General features: G+C 39.2%; 1 protein-coding gene across 2 annotated transcripts; it reads right to left on the reverse strand.

The window, feature by feature from the left end:
• On the reverse strand, positions 1 to 23,823 carry lingo2b (leucine rich repeat and Ig domain containing 2b). Of its 2 annotated transcripts, XM_026932657.3 has the most exons (3): positions 21,933 to 23,823; positions 3,466 to 3,532; positions 1 to 3,033 (listed from the first exon to the last, which is right to left on the reverse strand). In XM_026932657.3, the coding sequence occupies exon 3, from the start codon at positions 3,025 to 3,027 to the stop codon at positions 1,204 to 1,206; it is 1,824 nt and encodes a 607-aa protein (XP_026788458.3). In that variant the 5' UTR covers positions 3,028 to 3,033; positions 3,466 to 3,532; positions 21,933 to 23,823; the 3' UTR covers positions 1 to 1,203. The 2 variants fall into 2 exon arrangements, with proteins under 2 accessions (XP_026788458.3, XP_026788477.3); XM_026932676.3 differs by lacking the exon at positions 3,466 to 3,532.
• Positions 23,824 to 24,696: the final 873 nt, after the last annotated feature.

The following is a 24,696-nucleotide window of genomic DNA, read 5'->3' on the forward strand; positions in this document are numbered from 1 at the left end:
TTCAACTGAAATAATTTTTATATTTTTCACTATTCATATCTTAACATACATTATACATCAGTACCATTTTTGTGATAATGAAAGATCTGTAAAATATGACATACTAATTGTCTTATTGAAAATTCTTGACCTTCTTCATCTTGCTCTAAGGGTATAAACTTTTGCCTTTGATTATATAATAGAATATTGGTTTAGCCAAATAAAGTTTTCATATTTAATAGTGTCATTTGCTTAAGATAACACTCAAATGACTGAAATGGTTGAATATGGTATATGCTGGATTAAGAGAACACTGGACCATTAGACACAGTAACAAGAACCAGATTCTGGTTTGTAATGGTACAACAATCAAACTGTATGATTTATATTTATTTTCTTTGGAAAATATACCAATATATTTATTATGTAAAAACATCTGAGCAGCATTTGACAGAACATCAAAAAACAGTTTCACAGATTTCCACTGAGTCACAAACACAGCCCCTGGTACCCACCATTTCAAACAGGTCCTCACTAGCAACACATTTTATTTTCTTTCTTTTTTTTTTTTTTTTTTTTTTTTTTTTTACAACAAAATGGCAGATGATGTTCCTCTTTTCCCAGAGGCTCCCCTAACCTCAGGATCTCGCAGGGGAGAATAGATATTCGGAGCAAAACCAAACACTTCACAACATAGCACTGCTGAGGCTTCTTCCTGTATATAATTTACTTGTTGGGGAAGACAGTTAGAGTTTTTGCAGCAATTCAAAGGTTAATAATAGTGGAACCTAAAATGTAGAAACAGACCATTTTCTCCCTCACAAACATGATATTTATACAACAATGTGCCCTCTGCCCATGTCTGTGCTGTCCCAATAATGCTATCCAGACAAAACATTGCAGAAGACACGCAAATACTTTTTTTTGATAAGTGACTCTGTTTGGATAGTATGTGTAAACTCTCACAATTGAATACATCCATATAATATAGACACACACATGCCCATAAATGCACACACTATATTTCACTTGACATACGTACATTCATATGTACGTACGTCATAGGTACCTCAAATGTACATTCACACTAAAGCACACAAACTGAAACAGTGTGCTGCCAATCTCTATTGGCCACCATGGTTGCAGGTCTTTCTCTCCTTTTTCCTCTATCCTAAAGTTTGGCTATCAGCAGATCAAGGTTATGCTTTCGGAACCATCTGGCTCTCAGATCATCTTCATGTTAACACGTCTGGGGCCACTGGTCTCAGTAAGCTCACTGCTGCCTCCTTTCCTCTTGCGGGGAACATACTGGATGTCCACACTTCCTCTGTGCTTGCCTTTGCCTCGGCTCCAAGCGAACAGAAGCAGGAAACAGAAGAGGACCACACCCAGGAAGCTGAGGCAGCCCATAGCTGTAGACACAAGAATAGTAGTGAAGTCCAGCACCATCCTGATTGTGTAGTGCTCTGTGCCATTGATTAAGGAGCTATTGTAATCAGGATCAAAGATAAAGCTGCGGTTGGCATAGAGAGCCCCGTCCCTAAGGCCCAGGCTTTTGACAGCTAGTGTTATGGACAGGGTAGAATTGCCTGCAGGATTGGATGCCACACACACATAAATACCACTGTCCTGAGGCTCCACTACCCGGAACTCCAATGAACCATTGCCATGGACAACCATACGACCTGTGCTTTTGGTGGTGATGTGCCTCCTGTGTGGTGTCAGCCAGGAGACAGAGGGGGGCGGAGCGCCATCTGCTGTGCAGTACAACCACGCTTTTTGTCCCTCTTCTGCTTGGGCTGGTTGTGTCGACATGGCAACGACCCTGGGTTTGGTACATATGACGTAGCGGGAGAGCAGTGGCTCTACTACTTCACTGAAAGGTTTCCCAGCCAGAGCAGCAGGGGTTGTGCACTGAGGTTGCACCTCCCCAAATTGTAGAGGCAGTGTCCTTTGAAGTAGCCAGCGCAGACGGCAGTCACACACTAATGGGTTCTGGCCAATCAGGAGGTTCTGCAGGGCCACAGATGCTGGCAGTGTGGCTCTTTCCAATGTATTCAGGCGATTGTAAGAGAGGTCAAGCAGGCGCAGTGACAGTGCCCCTTGGAAGGCCTGGGCCTCCACACGCACCAGCTGAGCCCTGCGTACATGCACCACTTCCAGCCGGTCCAGGCCACGCAGCCAGCCAGCTGGCAGCACCCTCACGCTGCTGTATGACAAGTTCACATGGGTCAAATAGGACAAGTGGCTCAGCACTGGCACCGCTGAAAGGTTGGTATGGGTGATGAAGAGCGTGCTAAGATTCAGACCCTGCAGGGCAAGAGAGGGCACAGCTTCCAGTGCTGGCCAATGATCTACCTCAAGATGACGTAGACGGCCCAGGCCCTTGAAGGTGTGTGGTAGCAGTTCTGCAATGTCCAGCTGTCTAAGGCGAAGGCTGGTTAGACCATGCAGGTGCGCCAGTGCGTGGCTGGGCACAGCACTCAGGTTACAGCGCTGCAGTGTCAGTGAGCGCAATGCAGGCAAGCCACTGAATGCACGGGGTGCAACAAAAACCAGCTCGTTGTCAGCAAGCTCAAGCACACGTAGACGCCGCTGGTCTTCAAAGCCGTAATCAAGCAGGATAACCAGACGGTTCTGGCTGATATCCAGTAGAGTGAGCTCACCCAGGCCAGCAAGTGCACCACGTGGCAGCAGGGTCAGCTGATTGTTGCGCAGACGCAGTGTTCGTAAGCGCGGCTGGGCACGGAAACTTCCGGGCTCCACAGATGACAACAGGTTGGTGCTCAGGTCAAGCTCCTCTAGCAACAGAAGGCCAGAGAAATTCTGTGGTGTGATAATGCGCAGACGGTTTTTGCTGAGATCCAGTGCTCGTGTCTCAATGGGGATGCCTTCGGGCACCTGTGCCAGCCGCTTGCGGTGGCACGAGACTGAGCGTGTGGGCACAGAACACTCACAACGGGCAGGGCAAGCCTGGGCAGGGTATGGGAACAGGAGGAGTGGTAGGAGGGAGAAGCCCACAGCACAGGAGAACAAAGAGAGCAGCATGACCACCTGCAGGATGGGGGAAGGTGCAGAGAGAGATGCAGAGAACAATAGAGATACAGATGTAATTAGTTTCACTTATGAACAGACATAAACATGCTCAAAAATAAATAAAGAATACATTCACACGCATACACAGACACACACGGGGGCACACACAAATACATAATCAATTAAATGCTTTTATAGTCAAATGCATACAAAACATTGTTTCAAAAAGTATATTGTGATGTTGTAGCATGCACATACACACATTCACACATGCAGGGGTGTCCCTTTCAAGCAGACTTCTCCAAACATGCTATTTCTGTGGAAATCCTACATCCCCTTGGAACAAGTCCTGTTTTCCAGATCAGAATCAATAAAAGAAAAAGTAACGGGCAGGGATTCTACAGGTCTAAGCTACAGGTTTTCAAGATTTATATCACATAAAGACTCTACCTGTTATTCTATCTCAGACTGCACATGTTTAAACCTCATTGACAGCAAACAGTAAGGTGATCATCATCTGGCAGAAATGAAAAAAAAAGTGTTTAATACAGTATAATGGCACTCTATATACTCTAAGCAAAGGTGTACCATCTATCAAAAGCAACAGGTTTGACACGACAAACTCATCCAAGTCCTGTTTATTTTGAACTTTCAAGCAGGAACAAACTGTATCACTTTGTATAACAACAATATGGAACAAAGGTTGAAAACTGTATCGCTCTGTCACTTGCTTGTTGCCCCCCACCAGGACATGACATCTTAATGATCTCATCATGTAGCAAGGACATTATAAAAGCATACAGACATGGACAAATTTGTCGGTACCCTTACAGTTCAAACAATGATTCATTGCTCCTGAAAAGTGATTAAACCAAAAGCAATAGTCTCATATATACCTACCTGCCCATAGTATGTCATAGATGAAACCAACAAAATTGTGAAGAGAAATGACTTATTGTTTATTTTACCAAGATAATCTAAAACAGGCTGGACAGATTTCTTGGTACCCCTAAAAAGATTAGAAATCATTGCATTCTAATCATGTTTAAACTAATTGTTTAACCTTAATTAGTGTCACAGGTGTCTTCAATCTTTGTAACAGTCAATCAGCCTATTTAAAATGAGAAAACGTGTGTAGGTTGGTATCATTCTGTGCACCACACTGAACATGGACCAGAGAAAGCAAAGGAGAGAGTTGTCTGAGGAGCTCAGAAAGAAAATTGTAAATAGCCATCCTAAAGGTAAACACTATAAGACCATCTCCAAGCAATTTGATGTTCCTGTGACCACAGTTGCAAATATTATCAAAAAGTATAAAGTCCATGGGATTGTAGCCAACCCCCCAGGACGTGGCTGCAAGAAGAAATGCAACCCCAGGTTGATCGGAAGGATTGTGAGGATGGTAGACAAAGGGCCAAGGAAAGCATCCAAAGCCATTCAAGCTGAACTCCAAGGTCAAGGTACATCACTATCTGATCGCACCATCCGTCGCATTTTAAACAACAATGGGCTCCATGGAAGAAGACCCAGGCGAAAACTATTATTGAAAGAAAAACATAAGAAATCCTGACTGCTAAAATGCATGTTGACAAGCCACAAAGTTTCTGGGAGAATGTCCTTTGGACTGACGAAACAAAACTAGGGCTTTTTGGCAAGTCATACAAGAAACATACTGCCCAGTGTCAGAAAGCTCTCCCTCAGTCACAGGTCATGGGTCCTCCAACAGTATAATGACCCAAAACACACAGCTAAAATTACTTAAGAATGGCTGGGGAAAAAAACATTGGACTATTCTTAAATGGCCCTCTATGAGCCCTGATCTTAATCCTAAAGATCTGAAAAATGCAGTGTGCAGAAGGCACCCTTCAAACCTCAGACAGCTAGAGCAGTTTGCTCAGGAAGAGTGGGCCAAAATACCTGTTACCCGATGCAGAAGTCTCCTTGTAAACTACCGCGATCGCTTGTTGGCAGTGATTGCTGCTAAAGGTGGTGCAACAAAACATTAAGTTAAGGGTACCATCTTTTTTGTCCATGTCATTTTCATTTGGTTCATTATGTAAAATATTCAGTTTAATCGAAAATCAAAAGTAATGTCTGATTTGTGTTAAACATGGAATTAACAGTGATTGATTGCCATTAACGTTTGTCAGTTTCAAATGATTTCAGAGATAGTTGTGGGTTCTTCTTTTTCATGGAAGGGTACCAACAAATTTGTCCACATCTGTACATAATAATAGTATAAGCATTCTTCTTAATTATAATAACACAAATAAAATAAAATAATATTTTGAGAATACTTCAGTATTCTCATGTTTACACATGTATTATGGCTCTAACATTCCACTCCCTAATTGTATAAGAGGGAGACTATATCAGTTACCAATTATCCAGATGGAGCCGTAAACACAGAATAATTTTCTTGTTTTCTTTTGTTTCCAAGTATGAATGCAGACTTAAACCGTCTCTTCTAGCAAACAAGGTTTAGTAATAGGTCTTTCCAAAGTATTGGTTTTCATTTGCACCACAACATGTCGTACTATCTCCTTTGAGTCTGAGATGATCTTTATGACCCTTCCCAACATCCATAAGTTTCTCGGTGCACAGTGATCAACTATGAGAACCACATCTCCTACCTGCAAGTTTCTGTAGGTCTTAGACCACTTTTGACAATCTTGTAATTAAGGCAAGTATTCAGCAGTCCCTCTGGTCCAGAATAAATCTGCAATATATTGCACTTGCCTTCAATGGTGGCATGCATAAAGGTCCTCCTTTTTGAATGTGCCTGGTGGCAGGATTGGTTGTGTTTTTAACTCGTCTTAGGCAGACCTGGTCTTCAGGCAGGTCTGCCATTTTCTGCACTTCAGGTTTGGCATGCATACTTCTGCACTTTGAGCACTGTGCTATGACTTTTCTAATTGCGGAGTTAGATTTTGGAATCCAGTACATTTGCCCCAGCTTTGCAAGCATGTGGTTCCTATCACTATGTCCACTATGTTGATGTATGTGTTGGAGGATCAAAGTAGCAATCCTAAGTCTTTAGACAAAATAGCTGGATGTTTGGCCTCTTCCAGCATAGCGGATTTATTCAATCTACCTCCTACTCTCAACACCCCATCTTGCAGAACTGGATCCAGTTTGTAGATAGAACTACTTCTTTTGACTGGAGCGTTACTATTTTGCAAAGTTTCAATTTCACCTGCATACTTTTCTCTTTGAGCGAAACGAATGAGTGCAATCTCCACTATTTCTAATTCGTCCACAGTAAGAGCATTTCTTTTAACTGCATAAACCAGGCTACTACTCTTTTCAGTTGAAGCCACGTGGAGTAGTAGGTGATAAGCTTGTTTACAACATTCAACACTCATTCACAGCCATAACATTAACTAGGTTTCTTAACCTCAACATCTTCATTAGCATCCTTACCCATGTCATTAGGTCTTTTCAGCCATTCACTTTAATCCTTTAACGAGTAACTTGGTCATTGTATCCAACTCTCACATCTGATGAATGCTTCTGCTCTCTTACCTCTTGAAGCATAATCTGCTCGATGCAACATTGTGTTGACGTACCTCCATTGATTTGAGCTAGGTGCTTCTTGAATGACTGCTAGACGGTTGACTACAAAAGTCTTAAACCGTGTGTTCTGGTTAGAATTAGAATGCCTTAATTGTCATTGTACAATGTACAATGAAAATTTGTTTTGGCTCCCAGTACAAAAAGTGAACATGTGCACACACATATCAAAACAGTGCAATAAGTAAGGAATATGTACAGCAAATAGTGCAAAACTAGGCATGTACAGCAAACAATGCCAACAAATATGAACAAATATCAGGGTAAAGCAGTAAGCAGAAATGTACAGAGATTAAAGCAGAAATTAAATGTTAATAAATTAATAAATATTGGGGTAGAAGTCCTTTGTTATTGCACAATCAACCTTGAATCTTATGTGCTGAGAAATATTAGTTAATTAAGTTCAGTTCTTTGATGGCATGTGGATAAAAACTGTTCAAGAATCTGGAAGTCTTAAGGGACCGATAGCGTCTTCCAGAGGGTAGCAGAGTGAAAAGGTGATTACCGGGGTGCGAGGTGTTATATTCCTGGCCCGTCATATGCATCTGGTACTGTAGATGTCCTCAAGAAATGGCAGCTGTGCACCGGTGATTTTCTGTGCCGAGTTGATGACTCTCTGCAGAGCTTTTTTGTCAGCCACCGTGCATCCAGCAAACCACACCAGAATTCCATGGGAAAGTATGCTTTCAACCGAGCAGTGGTAGAAGGACACAAGCAGCTGCCGGGTCAGGTTAGTTTTCCTCAGTGTCCTCAAAAAGTATAGCCGTTGCTGGTTCTCACTATACTTCAACACAGTCATGCTATCTGTCCAAAAGACTGACTCTTCAAGATTCACCTGCAGCTCGTCTCATCATTTTGTCAGCTGTGACTGCAACAACAGCAGCACTCAATTCCATTCTTGGTATTGTGATCTGTTTTAAGGTGCCACCCTGGACTTTGCCATCACAAAGGAACAATGTTTGTTACCCTTTTTTGCTCTTCAACAAGATGTAAGTTACAGTACCATATCCATTCTCACTGGCATCAGCAAAATACAGTTTGGTAGATCCCAAATCTGATACATTGGATACATCTGGATACTGTAAACTTAGAAAGTTGCTGCAAGTCTGAGAGCCAGTTGTGCCACCTTTGTTCTTGATCATCTTGGATCTCGTCATCCCAACCTTTTTTTAATCTTTATACAAATCTCTTAGTAGTTGTTTGGCTGACAAAATGACAGGTGCCAGAAATCCAAGAGGGTCGTATATTGAGCTGGCCACAGAGAGAATTCCTTGTCGGGTTGATTTTTTTGCTTGTATATGCACTTTAAACGTTAACGTCGGTTTCAGTGCACCACTGGACACCTAGAGCTCTTTCCATAGGTATCATGTTGTGACTCAAGTCTAGGTCTTACACTTCTTTAGCTCTGTATTCTATGGGAATGGAAAACTAAACTGCTCTGCTGTTACTAATCCTTCTGGTCAAGCAGAAACAACCACTGGAACATAGGTTTTGGAGCTGTTTTGCCAAGACGACAACATGGTTCTCTGTCGACACAGAATTCAGATAATCATCAACTGAAACGTTTTGTAACATTGTGTCGACTACTTTTTGAGCTACTTTGAGTCTAGCATCTTCAGCAGTTCTCCTGAGTGCATAGGATGCACAGCTTGGGAAGGTGAATAACCAAACAGATGAACAACCATTCTGAATTCCTCAGGGGTTTGTGTTAAGTCACCTTGTGGCCACCATAAGAAATATGTCTGGAACTTTTACCTGATAGAACGTAGACTCTATATCTGCCATTAGAGCCACTGGTTCATGTCTGAAGTTAATCAAAAGTCCTAGCAGAGTGTTAGTGAGATCAGGTCCCTTTAGCAGTTGTTTGTTCAGTGAAGTTCCTTGAAGAGCTGCACTGCAATCAAAGACTACACAAATCGGATGGTATATTCAATAATGGGGAATAAACCACACTCTGCCTCATCTTGGTTTAGTTGCTCCTTTGTAACTTGGACTGCATAACCTTTTGTTATGATATCCTTCATGAAGGCACTGTAATCCTCATGCAAACCTGGGTTCATACTTAATTTTCTTTTTAAACTTAATGAACTGCGATCCTCCTGTGACATGTCAGGTTTGTCTTCACTGCTGCTTTCTGCAAATTCTATATTGTACTTCAGCACTAACAGATGTTCAATACTCTTAACAGAAATTCAGCTGACAGCTATGTCTGTTGCATTTATTTTTCTTTATAACAGCTATCAGTTTTTTACTATCCAACCCAAGACAGTTTTTATTGCATAGGGACCGCTTCCTTTGCCAATGTTCCATAGCTTTAGGAATGTTGGTTCCTTTCAATAAGCTAATTTCTGTGTCAATAGTAGCAAGACGCACTTTACTCAAGTAAGACCATTTGTCTTTGTGTTGGTGTGCGGGAATGTTTTCTTTTTTCACTGGAATGCCTTGTTGTGTGAAAACCTTTGGGAGGTCTATATACTCTTTTTCTTCCAGGCCACATACTTCCAAGTCAGACAGAATATAACTGTGCTCTGGGCTTTTTTATCCCATTGTTCGAAGCAATATTTTCGTTTTCCTTCCTTTAATGTTCAACTGTTTCATCAATGTCTCAGTGCAAAACACAGCAGAGCTACCTAGATCCATAAAGGCACATGTCTCCATAGTTTTCTCACTGTTTTTGGATTTGATTCTTACTGGCACAATTAGAATAAACTCACTCTCTCTGGCCCCAGTACAACCTCAGGATTCATGTTCAAGTGAGACCAGAGCAGAGGATACACTCTTTTCTTCGGTGTTGCCTTCTTCCTTTTGCTTAGCAGAGACTTGATCACCCTTCTTATCAATGTGAAGTATGCTAGGGTGTCTCTGTGAACATTGTTGGCATATCATTCCTTTTCTACAGTCTTTACTAAGGTGACCTAAAGTCAGACATACGAAGCATAAGCCTCCTGACTTTTAAAAAATCAATTCTTTCTTTGCAGTGACACTCCACAAAGTTACTACAGGACTCAAGTGTGTGGTTCTTCTGACAAAACAAACATGGTTTCTTGAATGCATTGATGGATACAACAGAGGTTCTTTTTGCATTAGAGTCTGGTGCTTCCTTTCTAACAGGATTAATGGCTGTGACAAAGCTGCTACCTTTTTGTGCCTTTTTTTTGGAACTTTGGTATTGGCAGATGTAGCCTTTCCTTTTCCTTCATTGCCAACAGGAAAGCGTTGAATTTCTCCAAACAATGGATCAGTGACTACCTTAGCTTCTCCATCTATAAAGTCCACCAGGTCAGCAAACTTTGCTCTCCTTCCACAGTGTTCTTGAATTTCAAAAGCTCTGCCTTTCCATTTCTCCTTCAACTTAAATGGAAGCTTTGAGATGACAACTCTGATATTTGTGGGATTGTCCATTTTGTCCATATAATCAAGATCTTCCATTACATTTTGACGAAATGTAATGAAACCACGGAAATGCTGTCTTCTGGTCATAAGGTCATATGGCATGTTTGGCCATAAGAATCCAAGCTTTAGTCCTCAATATATGCAGATTTGTGCTGAAACCAGTTATCATGATCTGCCTTTCTTTCTTCCTCAGGCAGAAGTGCTCCTAATTCAACATTGAGGCAATTGAATTCTTTGTTTAACATTGAAAAGCAGTTCTGCAATTTGTCTTCAATATTATTCAGATTTCTCTCCTCATCATCTTTAAGACTGTCAATTTCATTCATGAGGTTTGTAATTTGGCCAAGTTTTGATCTTCTATCTGTGATCAGATTGTGAAGCTTTACTTACAGTGCCTTTTCAGTTACCTGAATTGTTGTTCTCGGTCTAACAGAAGCTTCATTAGTCTGTGATGCATAATCAATGCATAGATAACCATATGCAACAATCATCAATCTCTTAACAAAGAAAAGCTATTTCCCTGTAAATTGTTCCAAACTGTATTTTCTCAAGTGCAATGTCCTTAGAATATTCAAAATAGGATATCCCAACTGAATGACTCCGGTGCCGTAACTTTAAAAAGTTTCGTGCGCTCCACTTGCGCTGTTACATAATGAACATATATCCATAAAAAGTGCCTCCAACGATCGTTAAATCCTTTGAAATTAACGATTGTCCATTAGTTCCCATTAGTAAAAGCAACGATCTCAACTTGATTAGATTTTTATATATATATATATATATATATATATATATATATATATATATATATATATATATATATATATATATATATATATAATGGCACCCTATATAATCCAAACAAAGTCGTACCATCCATCCAATGCAACAAGTTTGACACGACGAACTCATCCAAGTCCTGTTTATTTTGAACTTTCAAGCAGGAACAAACTGTATCACTTTATATAACAACACTATGGAACAAACATCGAAAACTGTATCGCTCTGTCACTTGCTTGTTGCCCCCCACCAGGACATGACGTCTTAATGACCTCATCATTTAGCTTGAACATTATAAAAGCATACATAATACTAGCATAAGCATTCCTCTTAATTGTGATAACACAAATGAAATAAAATAATATTTTAACAATACTTCAATATTCTCATGTTTACACATTATGTATAATGGCTCTAACATACATGGTGTTTAGATGTGGTTGAAGCAGAAGCTACAGGGCCATTCATTAATGTCATTAAAAATATGACTTTTCCTTTATCAAAAGCCTCACAGCAGGCTCAGCAGCTCCCCGAAGAGGTGCAATCTCATTTCACATCTTTACATGCTTACAGGATCTTCACATACCTTCAGCAGTTCAGCAGGGTGCTGTTCACAACTTGCTTCTTGCACTACCCTATTCCTATTTACAGGGTCATTTTAAGATCTTTATCAATCACCCTTTTTTAGATGTTAATAGCACTCATAGATTTCAATGTATTTCATTAATTATGAGGTGGGCTACACTATATGATTAGTTATCTGACTAAAATGTAGTCTTCATAGTCAGTGATATTTGGGGGAAAATATTTGAATGTCTGACAGGTATTTTTGTCTGACACTGGGATTTTTAAGCCTTAATGTGTGTCTACAATGCCAAGTGCTACATTTGCTTGGGTGACATGCTTAGTCTCTTTATAGCTTCTGACTGGCCATAAACATAAATGGCAGACATCAATAATCATAACAGTGATTAAAGAATGGGGCACTTATCTCTGAGTGCAATTCTGCCCCATTATATAAGCCTTGAAAAATCTATGAAGATGATATACAGGATACACTACAGGCTACAAACCATGCTGAAAATATTATAGTCTGTGATATGACTTTTGCAGTATTAGAATAATTTATCATTCCTCCAGTCTCTTGAAGAAAGGTTGAATATTGTTGGCTTTTCATTAGTTCCTCTACAGATGAAAAATTGTTTAATATGTATTTCTTACATCTAAACTGACATTTGTCACACTTAACATATGAAACAGGGCATAGGCATACTTGGGAATTCATTAAATCACTAAAAAGGTTTAGAGCACAGAATATAAAGACTGTTTCACCTCCTTAATCTAAACAGTTGAAAATGTGCTTTGGTGCAAGTGACAAGCTATTGGCCAGCTCTCTTAGGATTGCTTTGCTCGATAACTCGGAGCGATTAGCAAGCTCTGTAGTAGGCTTTCCTTTCAAATCAATATCAGCAGATGCTGTGGCGCTTGTCATCGTATCGGCTTCTGAGAGGCAGCGAGATGGTGAACAGGTTTCTGTGTAAGGAAGCCATTGCCAGAACCCCACAGAGTTTATTGTTAACAGCTATCTGTCCATCTAAATGTGCTTTTTCTTTACGGATTCATCATTTTAGTTTGTTATTTTAAATCCCAAATTTCTAAAATCTTATATGCTTTTTAAGGCGGATTATTTTGTATAATAATAATAATAATAATAATAATAATAATAATAATAATAATAATACATGCTTAAGGTATATGTGTTCATACCTTACTGTCAGTAAAAGTCTTAAGTCTTTAAGTGGCATGTTTATAGATAGAACTGGTCAATGCACAGCCAATTTCGCATAATTTTTTGAATGAAGACTGCAAGCAGGTCTGCAAGGGGGGTTGGCGCTAAAGGCTGTGGCTCATTAAAGAGAGAGAGAGAAGACAGCTTGCTCTCCGAAGGAGTTTATTAAGTTTTAATGAATTAATAATTCAATTCATTCCCGTGAAAGGGTGAGGCTGAAGTGATGACAGTAGCCTCAACTGGGGAGCATATGCATGGTGACGTAATTCATCCTAATTTTGAATGAATCATAGATACATTTTAGACACTAAGTTGATCTATTAATCATCATACACAGAACAAGATCAGATGTGTGTGTGTGTGAGAGAGAGAACAAGTTGTCTCCACCTGCCTGACTAGGTGGAGACAACTTGTTCTCTCTCTCTCACACACACACACACACAAATCCACCTTCATGTGTGTGCTCATACTTCAAGATCATGCTATACAAAAACATCAAACATTAGCAGAGCCATCAATCTAAAGGTTCCCCTCTGTGCTGTTGCTGTTCTTACTGTTGTGGTGTGTGTGTGTGTGTGTGTGTGTGTGTGTGTGTGTGTGTGTGTTGGGGGGGGGGGCACGATAATGCCTCTTTACTGTCATCTGTGATATTCATAAGAAGAATGGTAGGTTCATTCGTCTTGGTGTAGTGTTAAAAAAAAAAAAAAATAGACATCTCTATCTTGGTGTTCATCACCTCTCTCTGTCACTGAGTCTTGCTACCTAAGAACTCGATTTTGGAGCCTGCGGTTTCTCTTACTTTGTCTAATTTTAGTTTATCTAATTTTAGTCTCATCCATTTTTCATTGAGTGAAACCAGTCACTGTGAGCCAAACACCCATCTCCCACAGGGTGTTCATGTGTCTCTGTATATATATATATATATATATATATATATATATATATATATATATATATATATATATATATACACACACACATAATGTGTGTGTGTGTGTGTGTGTTAGAGAGTGAGAGAGAGAGAGAGAGAGAGAGAGAGAGAGACCATAAGCAGGGAGAAGAAAGACAGAACCTGAGAATGTGTGTGTGTGTGTGTGTATTTGTGTGTATGTAATCACACGCATGTGTATGCTTACATATATAGTATGTAGTATACATATATAGGTGCAAAATTCAGTGATACAGGCTGAACTACATTTGATGTCATTGTTCTGTATAGATGTATCTAAATTCCGCTGGCAGGAGTCCTGTGTATTCTGCCTGTGATCTTTCCTTATAGGCGTAGGTGCTGTAGGATCTCCATGGGTGTCTGATCCAGCCCAGTAAAGCACTATTGACTCCTGTTATTGATCTCTGGGTTCAAACACATTTACTTCAACACACCCCCCTCATATTATTACCTGACAAAAACCTGGTTCTGTGCCCCCATGGCAACCCAGCTGTCAGTCAAGCCCGTACCTCTACATGTTTCATACCCATACAGCTCAGGTGAGAATCCACACCACCACTTTAATAACATTGTATTATGTGACGATCTTCTATCTGGCATTATTATGCATTATGAACTATACTTCATAGGTGGGGCTGTGTGTTACTGCAATATACTGTATTCTAGGAGCAGAAATCGACTGTTTGCCAACTAAACCAATCATGATACTTAAAATGCCTATTTGCAAAATGTCTGTCTTTCATGCAAGAGTGAGACAGTCACAGAGACATACAGTAAAACGGGTATGCTTTCTTTGTGTGTAAGTATGTACTAAAGGTTGTTTTCAGAAATCCTTTGTGCTTTAAGGGTAAATATGGATTATTGATCTTGCTGTTTCTCTTTGCACATGAGTGATAATGGGATGATGGAATATGGAATTATTTTATGAGCTTCAGTAGTGCACATTAATTCAGAGTGTGTTTACTGAGCTGTCAGTGTTTACTCAGTTTTTCCATTCACAGAGAGAAAATTCACATTCACAGACTCTTTCTCTCTAACACACACACACACATTAAAACATTAAATCCAAAGACGTACATATATATCAATATACGTTTTTATTTTTAAAAAAATCGATTTGAAGAGTTTTAGATATTGTAGTTGATATTAGTGTCGTAAAAGTTGTAAATAAAAGATCATAAATGACTTCTACTCAGAACCCTTTTTGACAGTTGCAGTGCTCTATATAGAACTTTCAAATCAAGGAAGATTTAACGTTTTTTTCTGAGTGTACACTGTAGATGCTTAAATGTTGTGTCAGGATAATGTTGTGTGGTTTTTTTTTTTGTGGTCTAGGCATGTCAACACTGTCAATACATTTTTATGTTCGAGAAAACAGAATGTCATATTTGATTTTCTGTAAATGTCTTGCCAAGTTCATTACTTATCCATTTGCTTTATGTTGTGTATATGTGGAGTGGGCTAACACTGGCTACATTTACATGCACATCAATATTCCAATATTAATTGGAATTTGACAATATTCTAATTAGTATCCAGTCATGTAAACGCAGTAATCCGATTCCCTGATTCAGATTAAGACAATATTCTGATTCCCCAAATTCTGATTCCCACCCCTAGAATATGCCTGTTTTAATCAGAAATTTGTTGCATTTAAACACCTTATTCAGAAAATCCACTGCAAGGAGATATATGCGCATGCTCAGTCCACAAGGAATTGTGGGTGCTAACAGATGCTTAGCTGTAGGCTTGGTATTTAGGAATGACAACTCACGCATACTTACAATAACCACATATACAGGAATATTCCTATGCTTGTACACAATAAACATCGTATTCGGAATATGGCTGCAACCCGAATATAGACCATAAACGGAATTTAAAATAAATTAAAAATTAAAATAAAATAAATTAAAAATATAAATTTGATGTGCATGTGAATGTAGCCACTGATGAATCTAGCCTAAACAACATACTTGGGGCTTTAATGAGTGGACTGTTGTTTGGTATGATTGGTATACCAACGTCAGTTGGTATGAGCAAAATCTGAAACACAAATAAAAACAAACAAATAAAAAAACAGGTGGAATATGAAACAACACAAAGATCCAATGTAGAGGCAGAAGAACTGTTACTGTTATATTAAGAGAAATCTTGAAAGATATAAAGCAATTAAGCTGTGAAAGAGAAGAAAGAAGAGGGGCTAAACATTTCTTGACTATTTCTATAATAACATGGAGTGATGGACAAATTGAAACAGAAAAAAAAATGATGCCATACTGATTCAACACACCACCTGCCTATCTCAGATAATATCTCTAATGTGTGTGCAGTCACGTATGTTTGGCCAATAGGTTTGTGTATGTGTTCCTGTTCATTCCTGTACTTACACAGACAATAAATGCAGTTAAAGCACACTTATATAAAGAGGGAAAGAAGGACTGAGACACACACACACACACACACACACACACACACACAGAGAAAGGCAGGGTTTGATCAGCTGACGCCTGCTCCAGACATCAACTCTGCAATGCTAATTAACCCTGCAGGCAGAACTGAACAGAGAGAGACAGTAACCCTCACCACACACTCTCTCTCACTACATGACAGGATGGCAGACACACCTGAAATGGCTTGTAATTAAATGAATAAGAAAAGAACAACATGCTCATTAAAAGTATCTGAAATAAACACTACAGAATGTAATGTGGTAAGTCCAGGACATTCTATTTAAACAACAACCAATGCCGTTCCTATTTCTGTTTCCTGCTTATTCTCTTACTACAGTGCAGTAATCCTGGGCTCATGGTGAGGTGTTATCTCTTCCTCTAGCCCACACATTGAAGGCAACAGCTTTTGAACAAGACCTATCTTCTGTTAAAGGCAGATAGGATTGGCTTCCCCAAAGTGTATTACTTCTATGGTCTAAAGTTGCTTGGACAGAGCACTTAGACCAGGGTGACACTGCCTTCAAAATTCTGGAAGAAGGAACTGCAGTAAAACTATACACATGTACCCCAGACACCCACTGTGATTCTTCAGCTCTCAGCACAAAATAAAATTAACTGAAACAAGTTGATAGAATATAAAGTAAGTCTGCATAAGTTAATGTGACACCTCAAATCAAATGCAAATGTAAGCTAGGTAAACACAAAGACACTTTGTCTTGTTGATATTCATATTGTGCCCATCTAAAAATATTAGGTTTGAATTTTAGCTGGCTGACTCACTTTTCATCTTTTAAAAGATGACTGAAAAAATTCATTCGTTTGTCTTCAGTAACCGCTTTATCCTGAAAAAATTAAAATGATAAAAAAGATCTGTTCCTCTATTGCCATCCTCACTGACAAACCAATGCTACTACTATGATTACAACATAGTTTTTATATAGAAGTTAGAATATCATGCCACTGCAGTATAAAGTGAAATAGAAGGGGGTTTCTTTTCAAGACCACTACAACTAATCCATTTTTGTAAAGAATTTGTAGAATAGAAACAATAGGACAAGTTCTGGGATTTTGTGAAATGAGAATAATTACGTAGAGGGAAGCAAAAGAAAAAGTATATAGAGTTGAAAAAAAAAAAAATGACCCAACTTAGTCATCAAGTTGTCAACAGCTAAAATTAAATCAGTGGAACATCAGCAAAAGGTCAGCATGAATTAAAGAGAAAGATTTTCTCAGCTTTAGAAAAAGAATGTGGTTTGTACTTTAGTAGCTTACCACTCTAGAACTTTTATTTTGCTTGATATTGACTCAGTCCTAAGACCTCTGACCAAACTAAATTAATAAAGCTATTAAATGTTCAGAGACATTTTGCTACATAATTAAAGCTTGAGCTGCACATGCTACAAAGCAGTTTCATTGCAGCTCGAGTGAACAGATCCTGGACGGTCTGCCAAATACACAAACACACATAGGGGAACACGCTCACACACAGACCCACACATCTCCTCACATACATATTCAGTTTTAGGCCTGATGTATGCTAATTGATGCACACAATGCAGATTGCAAGTGGGGCCGCTATCAGGCCTCAGCTCTTCAGAGAGTGGTTTGTTCCCAAACAAGCTAACAAGCTGGCAGGAATAGCAAATACCTAAACTCATATGCCCATGCACTTCTGTGCAAGGAAACAGCGGTCACAGTAACAAATGCACTAATGATTACATTGAGCTCCTCTAGTGCTTGGAGTTTGTGAAGTGTGCAGAGCATGCAGAAGTAAGCTTCCTAAACTCATCAAAGCATGGAGACCCATTCAGAGACAGATCACTACTTCAATTTATTCATGGCCACAGGGACGCAGGATTAGACAGGTACGGTTGAAAAAAGGAGCAGAAAGGAAATATCCGAAAGTAATAAAGAGTTTGAAAACTCACTATTAGAAGATGAATCGTAGCTATATGTGTGAATAAATTTTATTAAAAGGCTGTTCAGTGCTCATACTTGGAAAATTCCTTGAGGTCACAAGGTCAAGTGGATGTGGATTTGTCCCATGTATGCTTTTTTAGAAGAATTAATAGGCACAAATGTGGAAGGAGAAAAGAGACAAAATAATGTTAATTTAATTAACATTTGATATAAATCTCTGTGGGAATTTTTAACAAGCTGAATTTGATGATTTTTTGAGTTTCCTAAAGTGTGAATTTTAAATATTAATAAATATCTAGTAAATATACAGCAATTTAAAATTTAAGACCATTCCTCTGAGATTCATCTGGAAAGCGTGCAGTATGTTGTGATTTGAATACTGTCATTTCCTGCATGCTGCCAGAGTCTGGAGGGCCTATAAAGTTGATTTCATGCACGATTTCTCAGGCTCAGAGCCCAATCTCTTAACCATTGTCCTTGTCCCTGTTTTGAAACTGAATTTTAAACTTAAACTTCTTATATTTGAATTAACAGTTATGAATTGCCTACATTCAAATCAATTATAACTGCATCCACATTATTCAAATAATAACAGTTAAATTCTGATTTTTTGTCTCTTTCTTTACTTAGAGAGAAAATATGCAAATATATCACCTTTTTCACCAGCTGTGATACCATATGACACAGTGATGCTCATCCACACACACTGTGCTAGGCAACAACCCTCTGCCAGATAGTGAATCTAACCCTTTCCTCTGCAGAGCCTAATCTTAATACTTAAAGGTCAAACATAAATATTTGAATATTCCTCAATTCACAGAAATCATTGTAAGCCCAAACCCAGATTATACTGATTATATCTGATGGCTAACCATGAAAAAAAAAAAAATCAACAAACCCTCCAATCCTTGCAACAGATATATAAAACTCACCTCTAAGGGGAAACTGACAGATTCAATTGCATTCTGTAGCATTGCATGTTGGGAAAATATCTTGCAAGTTACATTTCTCATATCAAACCCCAGTCCAGTTCAACTGTCAAACTTATTAGCTTGGCTGTAGGAGCACAGCCTGGTGCTTAACAAACCCTCTAGGGTCATTAGTCAGTATTTGTGACCACCATTTCATTGATATGCAGACTAGCATACAATCAGCTAATGAATACCAAGTTTCTCAGTTTCTTTGAGCTCAACAATAACTCTTTGCCACTAACACTGTGCAAAGTATTTTGGCTACATACAAACATGTTAGTGATGTAACCGAATATGAATACATTATTCAGATAATGTGTTTTAAACATACACAAATATAGATACAAACAGGAGGCACACTATTGTGTCTATTGTGAGTGGTTTACTCCTGTAGCCTGATTCCAGAATGAAAGCATATTTCTATCATATTTCAATACAAATGGTTTACTTTATAGAGCTGCTACTACATATAGCCAACACAGACCACACACCTTGCACAGGGCAGCATCTCTGTACTGGGCTCTCCAGAAATATCACTCATTCATTAATATGATTCATTAATTATTAAAAAAACATTAACATATAAATTATATAACTTGCATGTTCATTGCACATTTCTTGTTGTTCTTAAATGAACATTCTCCATTCTTATTAAAAGAAAATCTTCCCAAAAACTCATGGGTATTATAATGAAATGCTGCTTAAAGGACCACATTTTGACTCGCAGCAACACTGCATCCCATTCATAGTAGATTCTGATAGTATGTCCAGCAAACATTTCTGATGTTTCTGTAATGTAACAAACTCAAAGAGTATATTAAATCTGATCAAATATTATTAGGTATCTATTATAGTCCACTATAAACAACAGTTCCCTGATTTAGGAAATAACATTGTTGTTTTGAACGGTAGTTCCTTAGCTTACTGAATCACAGTTTTTTTAGTGTTTTCCAGTGTTTCTGGAAGAATAGTTGTAGGGTTGGCATTTAATAAATAATAATAATAAAATAAAAATAAAAAATAAAAATAAATAAATAAATTCTGGTCCCTGCTTTAGACCACGCCCATTTATAGTTCAAATCTGAATACATATACAGAGCACTACACATTTATAGACACACACAGTGGCATCATCATACACTGATGATGACATTAATTATGAGTTTGGGCAATGCTGTTGCACCCTGCATGATGTTTTTGACCGACTATATATTTAAGAGATTTAGTCATAACATTATAATCACGTTAGCAGTGGACAATATGGGTCTCAATTGATAAATAGACCTATAATCATAAAACCCCCAATGAAGAACAGTTCTATAAGCATGCTTGGTTTGCAACTCAAGAACTTTGTTGAGGAAATCTTTCTTGAAACACCACAGATCTTAAAAATGACCTGCTTCTTCACAGGCTGTCTCACCCTCACAGGCTGTTTCACACTTTCACACTTTTCTAAGCACACTTGGAGTTCCCTCCCTAAATTACTGAGTTACTCCCTGAATTATGTTCCCACAACACCCCAATTATATTTTTCCTGCATGCCCTAATGATTTTTGCACCAAAATGGGGAGTGGAGATAAAAATTTCAGAAGTCTTCCTGATCTGTCCAGTCTCTTATCTTAAGATACCGTATGAATTTATGCTTGCATAATGCATAATTATCTACAATTACCCATAATGCATACTAAACCACAACACTTGATGCAGATCAGTTATATAGATTAAACAGTAAATTTGTACTGAATCCTACACATTTAAATCCCCAAGGTTTAATTACGTACTATAGATTTAATGCTCTTTTTTCCAGCAGAGTTAATTCACTTTAATCCTGCTTAAGTAAATTTAACACTAATTTTCCTGTATACACAAAACACACATCTTATGCACACACATTCTTTTTTTTCAATTCCCAGTGTGTATCATTAAATACCCTTCATGCTCAACTAAATAATGAATTAAAATGACTGCTCATCTAAATAATGAATTAAAATGATTATGTACATATTATAATCTTAAGAACATGTACAAGAACATGTAGCATAGTTATCATAGTATGTGACACTAAAATGGAAATTCCCACCCATCTCCATCGCCTCTGCCCTTTTTCTTTCCCGCATTTTCTCTCTCTGAATCTGATCATGCTCTTCAACATCTGTGGGAAATCAACTAGCTCATAACTCACCTTAAAAAGGTTTTGAACAAATAAGCATGATCTTCCCACACATCTCCATTATCGGAAATTGCACAGGGTGAATAATATGCTTGCACTCATTTTTTATTTCTAATGTATTTTTTTGTTCTCTTTCACACTCCCCGTTTGACTGAATCTCAGGTCAGAGGGTTGCTGGAGGCACAACTTTATTCACTTTTCTTTCTTCCTCTCCTCTGGAATATCAGAGTTTTTGTGCTTTACAGGCAAGCAGCATTTATCACTGTCCCAGCACTATCAGCAGAGGAGATAGCTTCTACTGCCTCTATCGCTTAGAGACAGATCTGGCAAGCGCAAGCATATTAACACTGGCACCTAACCGTTGCTGAAGGGAGGTGAATTAACTATCAGGTCATTCAGTGACACACTTACCTGTGCGCACAAGCAGACCCTGAGATTTCATAATTTTCTAATGAACTGTCCCCTGTCACAATTTCATAGGCTCTGTTACATACTCAAATACCCCCCCCCCCCCCCCCCCCCCCAACACACACACACACACACACACACACACACACAGACTTCCTGCTCTTGTTCCCCAATCGCAGCAGGATTGGTCTGTGGGTTCACACTGTGGGAATCTGCTGCATCTCTTTCTGAAGCCACAAGCAGAGTACATCACCACATCCTCGTTTATGACTCACAACACACACACACTCACCTCTGAGCTGTTCCCGTATCCACCACATACATCCACTCTGTAACACATGTCTCGATCGTGCACACACAAACGCACGCATACACACACTTTCTGTCTTCTTGACTCGGCACGAAATCACTTCACAACACAAATGTTAACACTCTCTCACGGACACTGATGCTTCCCTCTGAATTTGTACTCAGGAGTGGCTGTGTGAGGTGGTGAGTGTGTGTTGGTTACCTGTGGCTGCGGCTCTTGCCATAAGGATCAGCCTCCCTGTGATCAGCGTCTTGGTGATGAGCCTGGAGGAAGAAAGACAACAGCGCTTGGCCAGTCCTCCGTCTCCACGACAACGCCCGGAAGATGCCACACCTCCAGTGCACGCTGCTCAAGAACAATAAGACTTTATCCCCTCCCTCTCCTTCTCTCTCTGTCTTTCTCTCTGTCTTATTCTTCTTATGAAGCGCGCGCTTATTTGGAGAACATGACGTGCTCTCCTATTGTGTGTATGTGAATGACGTCTCGCTGAACACAGAGGATGATGAGCAAAGAGGAACTGGGATTTTGCAGGTGAGTGTGCGTGGGGTGGTAGACTGAGTTCCAAAGGGAAACCAAGCACTTTTCATGTGGATGACGCACACTCGAGTGAGTGTGTGAGAGCGAGAGCGCAAGAGAGAGAGAGAGAGAGAGAGAGAGACAGAGAGACAGAGAGAGATGGAGAGGATGGGGTCGTCATGGAGATATTCAGCCATGAAAGAAAAGTAGGGTGAATTACTGAGGGGAGAGGCAAAAGGCAAGCACCTACTAATTCTCTCTCTCTCACACACACATACACACACACACACAGATACTGTGGTGAATAATACTAGATTCACACTCAGCATAACACATATAAGTTCAAAATAATGTGAACACTAACTGCACAACTGTAATTTACATGTACAAGTTCTTCTATTTTTTTCTTCAGCGTTATTAGAGATATTGGCCAGAAGGAAGCCACTTACAACTGTAGTGTGAGTCTCAGTACTCTGACTTAATGCTTCAGCCTTAAGATTAAAATAGCTGCAGCCAAATGCCCTAAAGCTGCCTCCTTCTCTCAGATTACAAGGACTACAACACCATCTCCAGCAGTGACACAACAGGGACTCTAATACTTTCAACCAGAGTACTGAGACAAAACGGAATAAAACTATGACAAAGGCTACATTTAATTTCAGCAACTAAGTGCCTGTCTAACATGAACCATCACTGATGATATACATCTTGTGACTTACACAGATTGTGGCCTAAATGACATAAATCAATCTTGTGTGGTGTCCTAGGGGGAATAAACTCCAATCCCATGCACCATCCATGCAGTAAGTGCCTTTCTTCCTGAGAACCTTAGTAAATGGAGAGATGAATGGATGGACAGATAGCTAACACATAATACATCATTATAGCAGATATAGGGCAATAGTAAACGTAGGCAGGTCTGTAATGAATGTAGTTTCACAACCATAATTGCATCATAGCAACACACACACAAAAAAACAGCATCATCAGAAAAAAAGTGACCTGGCTTGTTTATCACAAAGCTTCAAGGGATTTAGCTTCTGGAACCATGAAATTCATCAAGAGTATAAAAGTAATGATTAATATACAGTAACTATACTCACTGGCAACTTTAATAGGAACACCAGTAACCCTGCTTATTTATGAAATTATCCAATCAACCCATTATTTGGCAGCGTTGCAATGCATAAAATCATGCAGTTGCAGGTCAAGAGCCTTAGTTAATGTTCACATCAAACATCAGAATGGAGAAAAAATGTGACTATGGCATGGTTGTTGGTGCCAGACATGCTGATTTCCTGGGATTTTCACCACAACAGTCTGTAGCTTTTACAAAAAAAACAAAAAAACATCCAATGAGTTTTGCGGGCAGAAATGCCTTTTTGATGAGAGAGGTAAGAGGACAGTGGCCAGATTGGTTCGAGCTGACAGGGAGGTGACAATAACTCAAATGATCACTCTTTACAACCATGGCGAGCAGAAATGCATTTCAGAATGCACAACATGTCAAGCTTTGAAGTGGATGGGCTACAACAGCAGAAGACCACATCAGGTACCTCTCCTGTCAGCCAAGAACAAGAAACTGAGGATATCATGGGCACAGACTCACCCAAACTGGACAGCTGAAGACTGGGAAAAGACCAGGTGATTTTTTTTCTAATCTTCAACTGTCCAGTTTGGGTGAGCCTGTGTCCATGATAGCCTCAGATTTGTGTTCTTGGCTGACAAGACTGGAACAAAATGTGGTCTTCTGCTGTTGTAGCCCATCTACCTCAAGGTTCGATGTTTTGTGCTGAGATGCTTTTCTGCTCACCATAGTTGGGTATATGAGTTGCTATATCCTTCCTGGCAGCTCGAACCAATCTGGCCATTTTCCTCTCTTATCAACAAGGTGTTTCCACCAACAGAACTGTCACTCACTCTAAGTTTTTTGATCAGCAGTTTCTGAAAAACTCTAACCAGCCCATCTGGCACCAACAACCATGCCACAAGAGATCACCCAAGTCACAGAGATCATATACACACACAGTGTAGATTATACACACAGTATAGATTATATACACACACAAACACACACACACACAACTATATATATATATATATATATATATATATATATATATATATATATATATATATATATATATATATATATATATATATATATATATATCATGTTATCTTTTCAAGATTTGATGTCCATTCTCAGATGCTTTTCTGCTCACCATGGTTGTAAAGAGTGCTTATTTGAGTTACTACAGGCTTCCTGTCAGCTCAAACCAGTCTGGTCATTCTCCTCTGGTCTCACTTCATCATCAAGGTGTTTCAGCCTGCCGACCCTCCGCTCACAGAATGTTTTTTTTTTGTTGTTGTTGTTTTTTGCACCATTCTGGTAAACTCTAGAGACTGTTGTGTGTGAAAATCCCAGGAGAGCAGCAGTTTCTGAAAT

This window comes from Pangasianodon hypophthalmus, chromosome 3 (assembly GCF_027358585.1).
Source record: "Pangasianodon hypophthalmus isolate fPanHyp1 chromosome 3, fPanHyp1.pri, whole genome shotgun sequence".
Taxonomy (NCBI): domain Eukaryota; kingdom Metazoa; phylum Chordata; class Actinopteri; order Siluriformes; family Pangasiidae; genus Pangasianodon; species Pangasianodon hypophthalmus.

What these genes read in the sequence shown, in the direction of transcription:
- lingo2b (XM_026932676.3), bottom strand. Translation starts at nt 3,027, where the DNA reads ATGCTGCTCTCTTTGTTCTCCTGTGCTGTGGGCTTCTCCCTCCTACCA.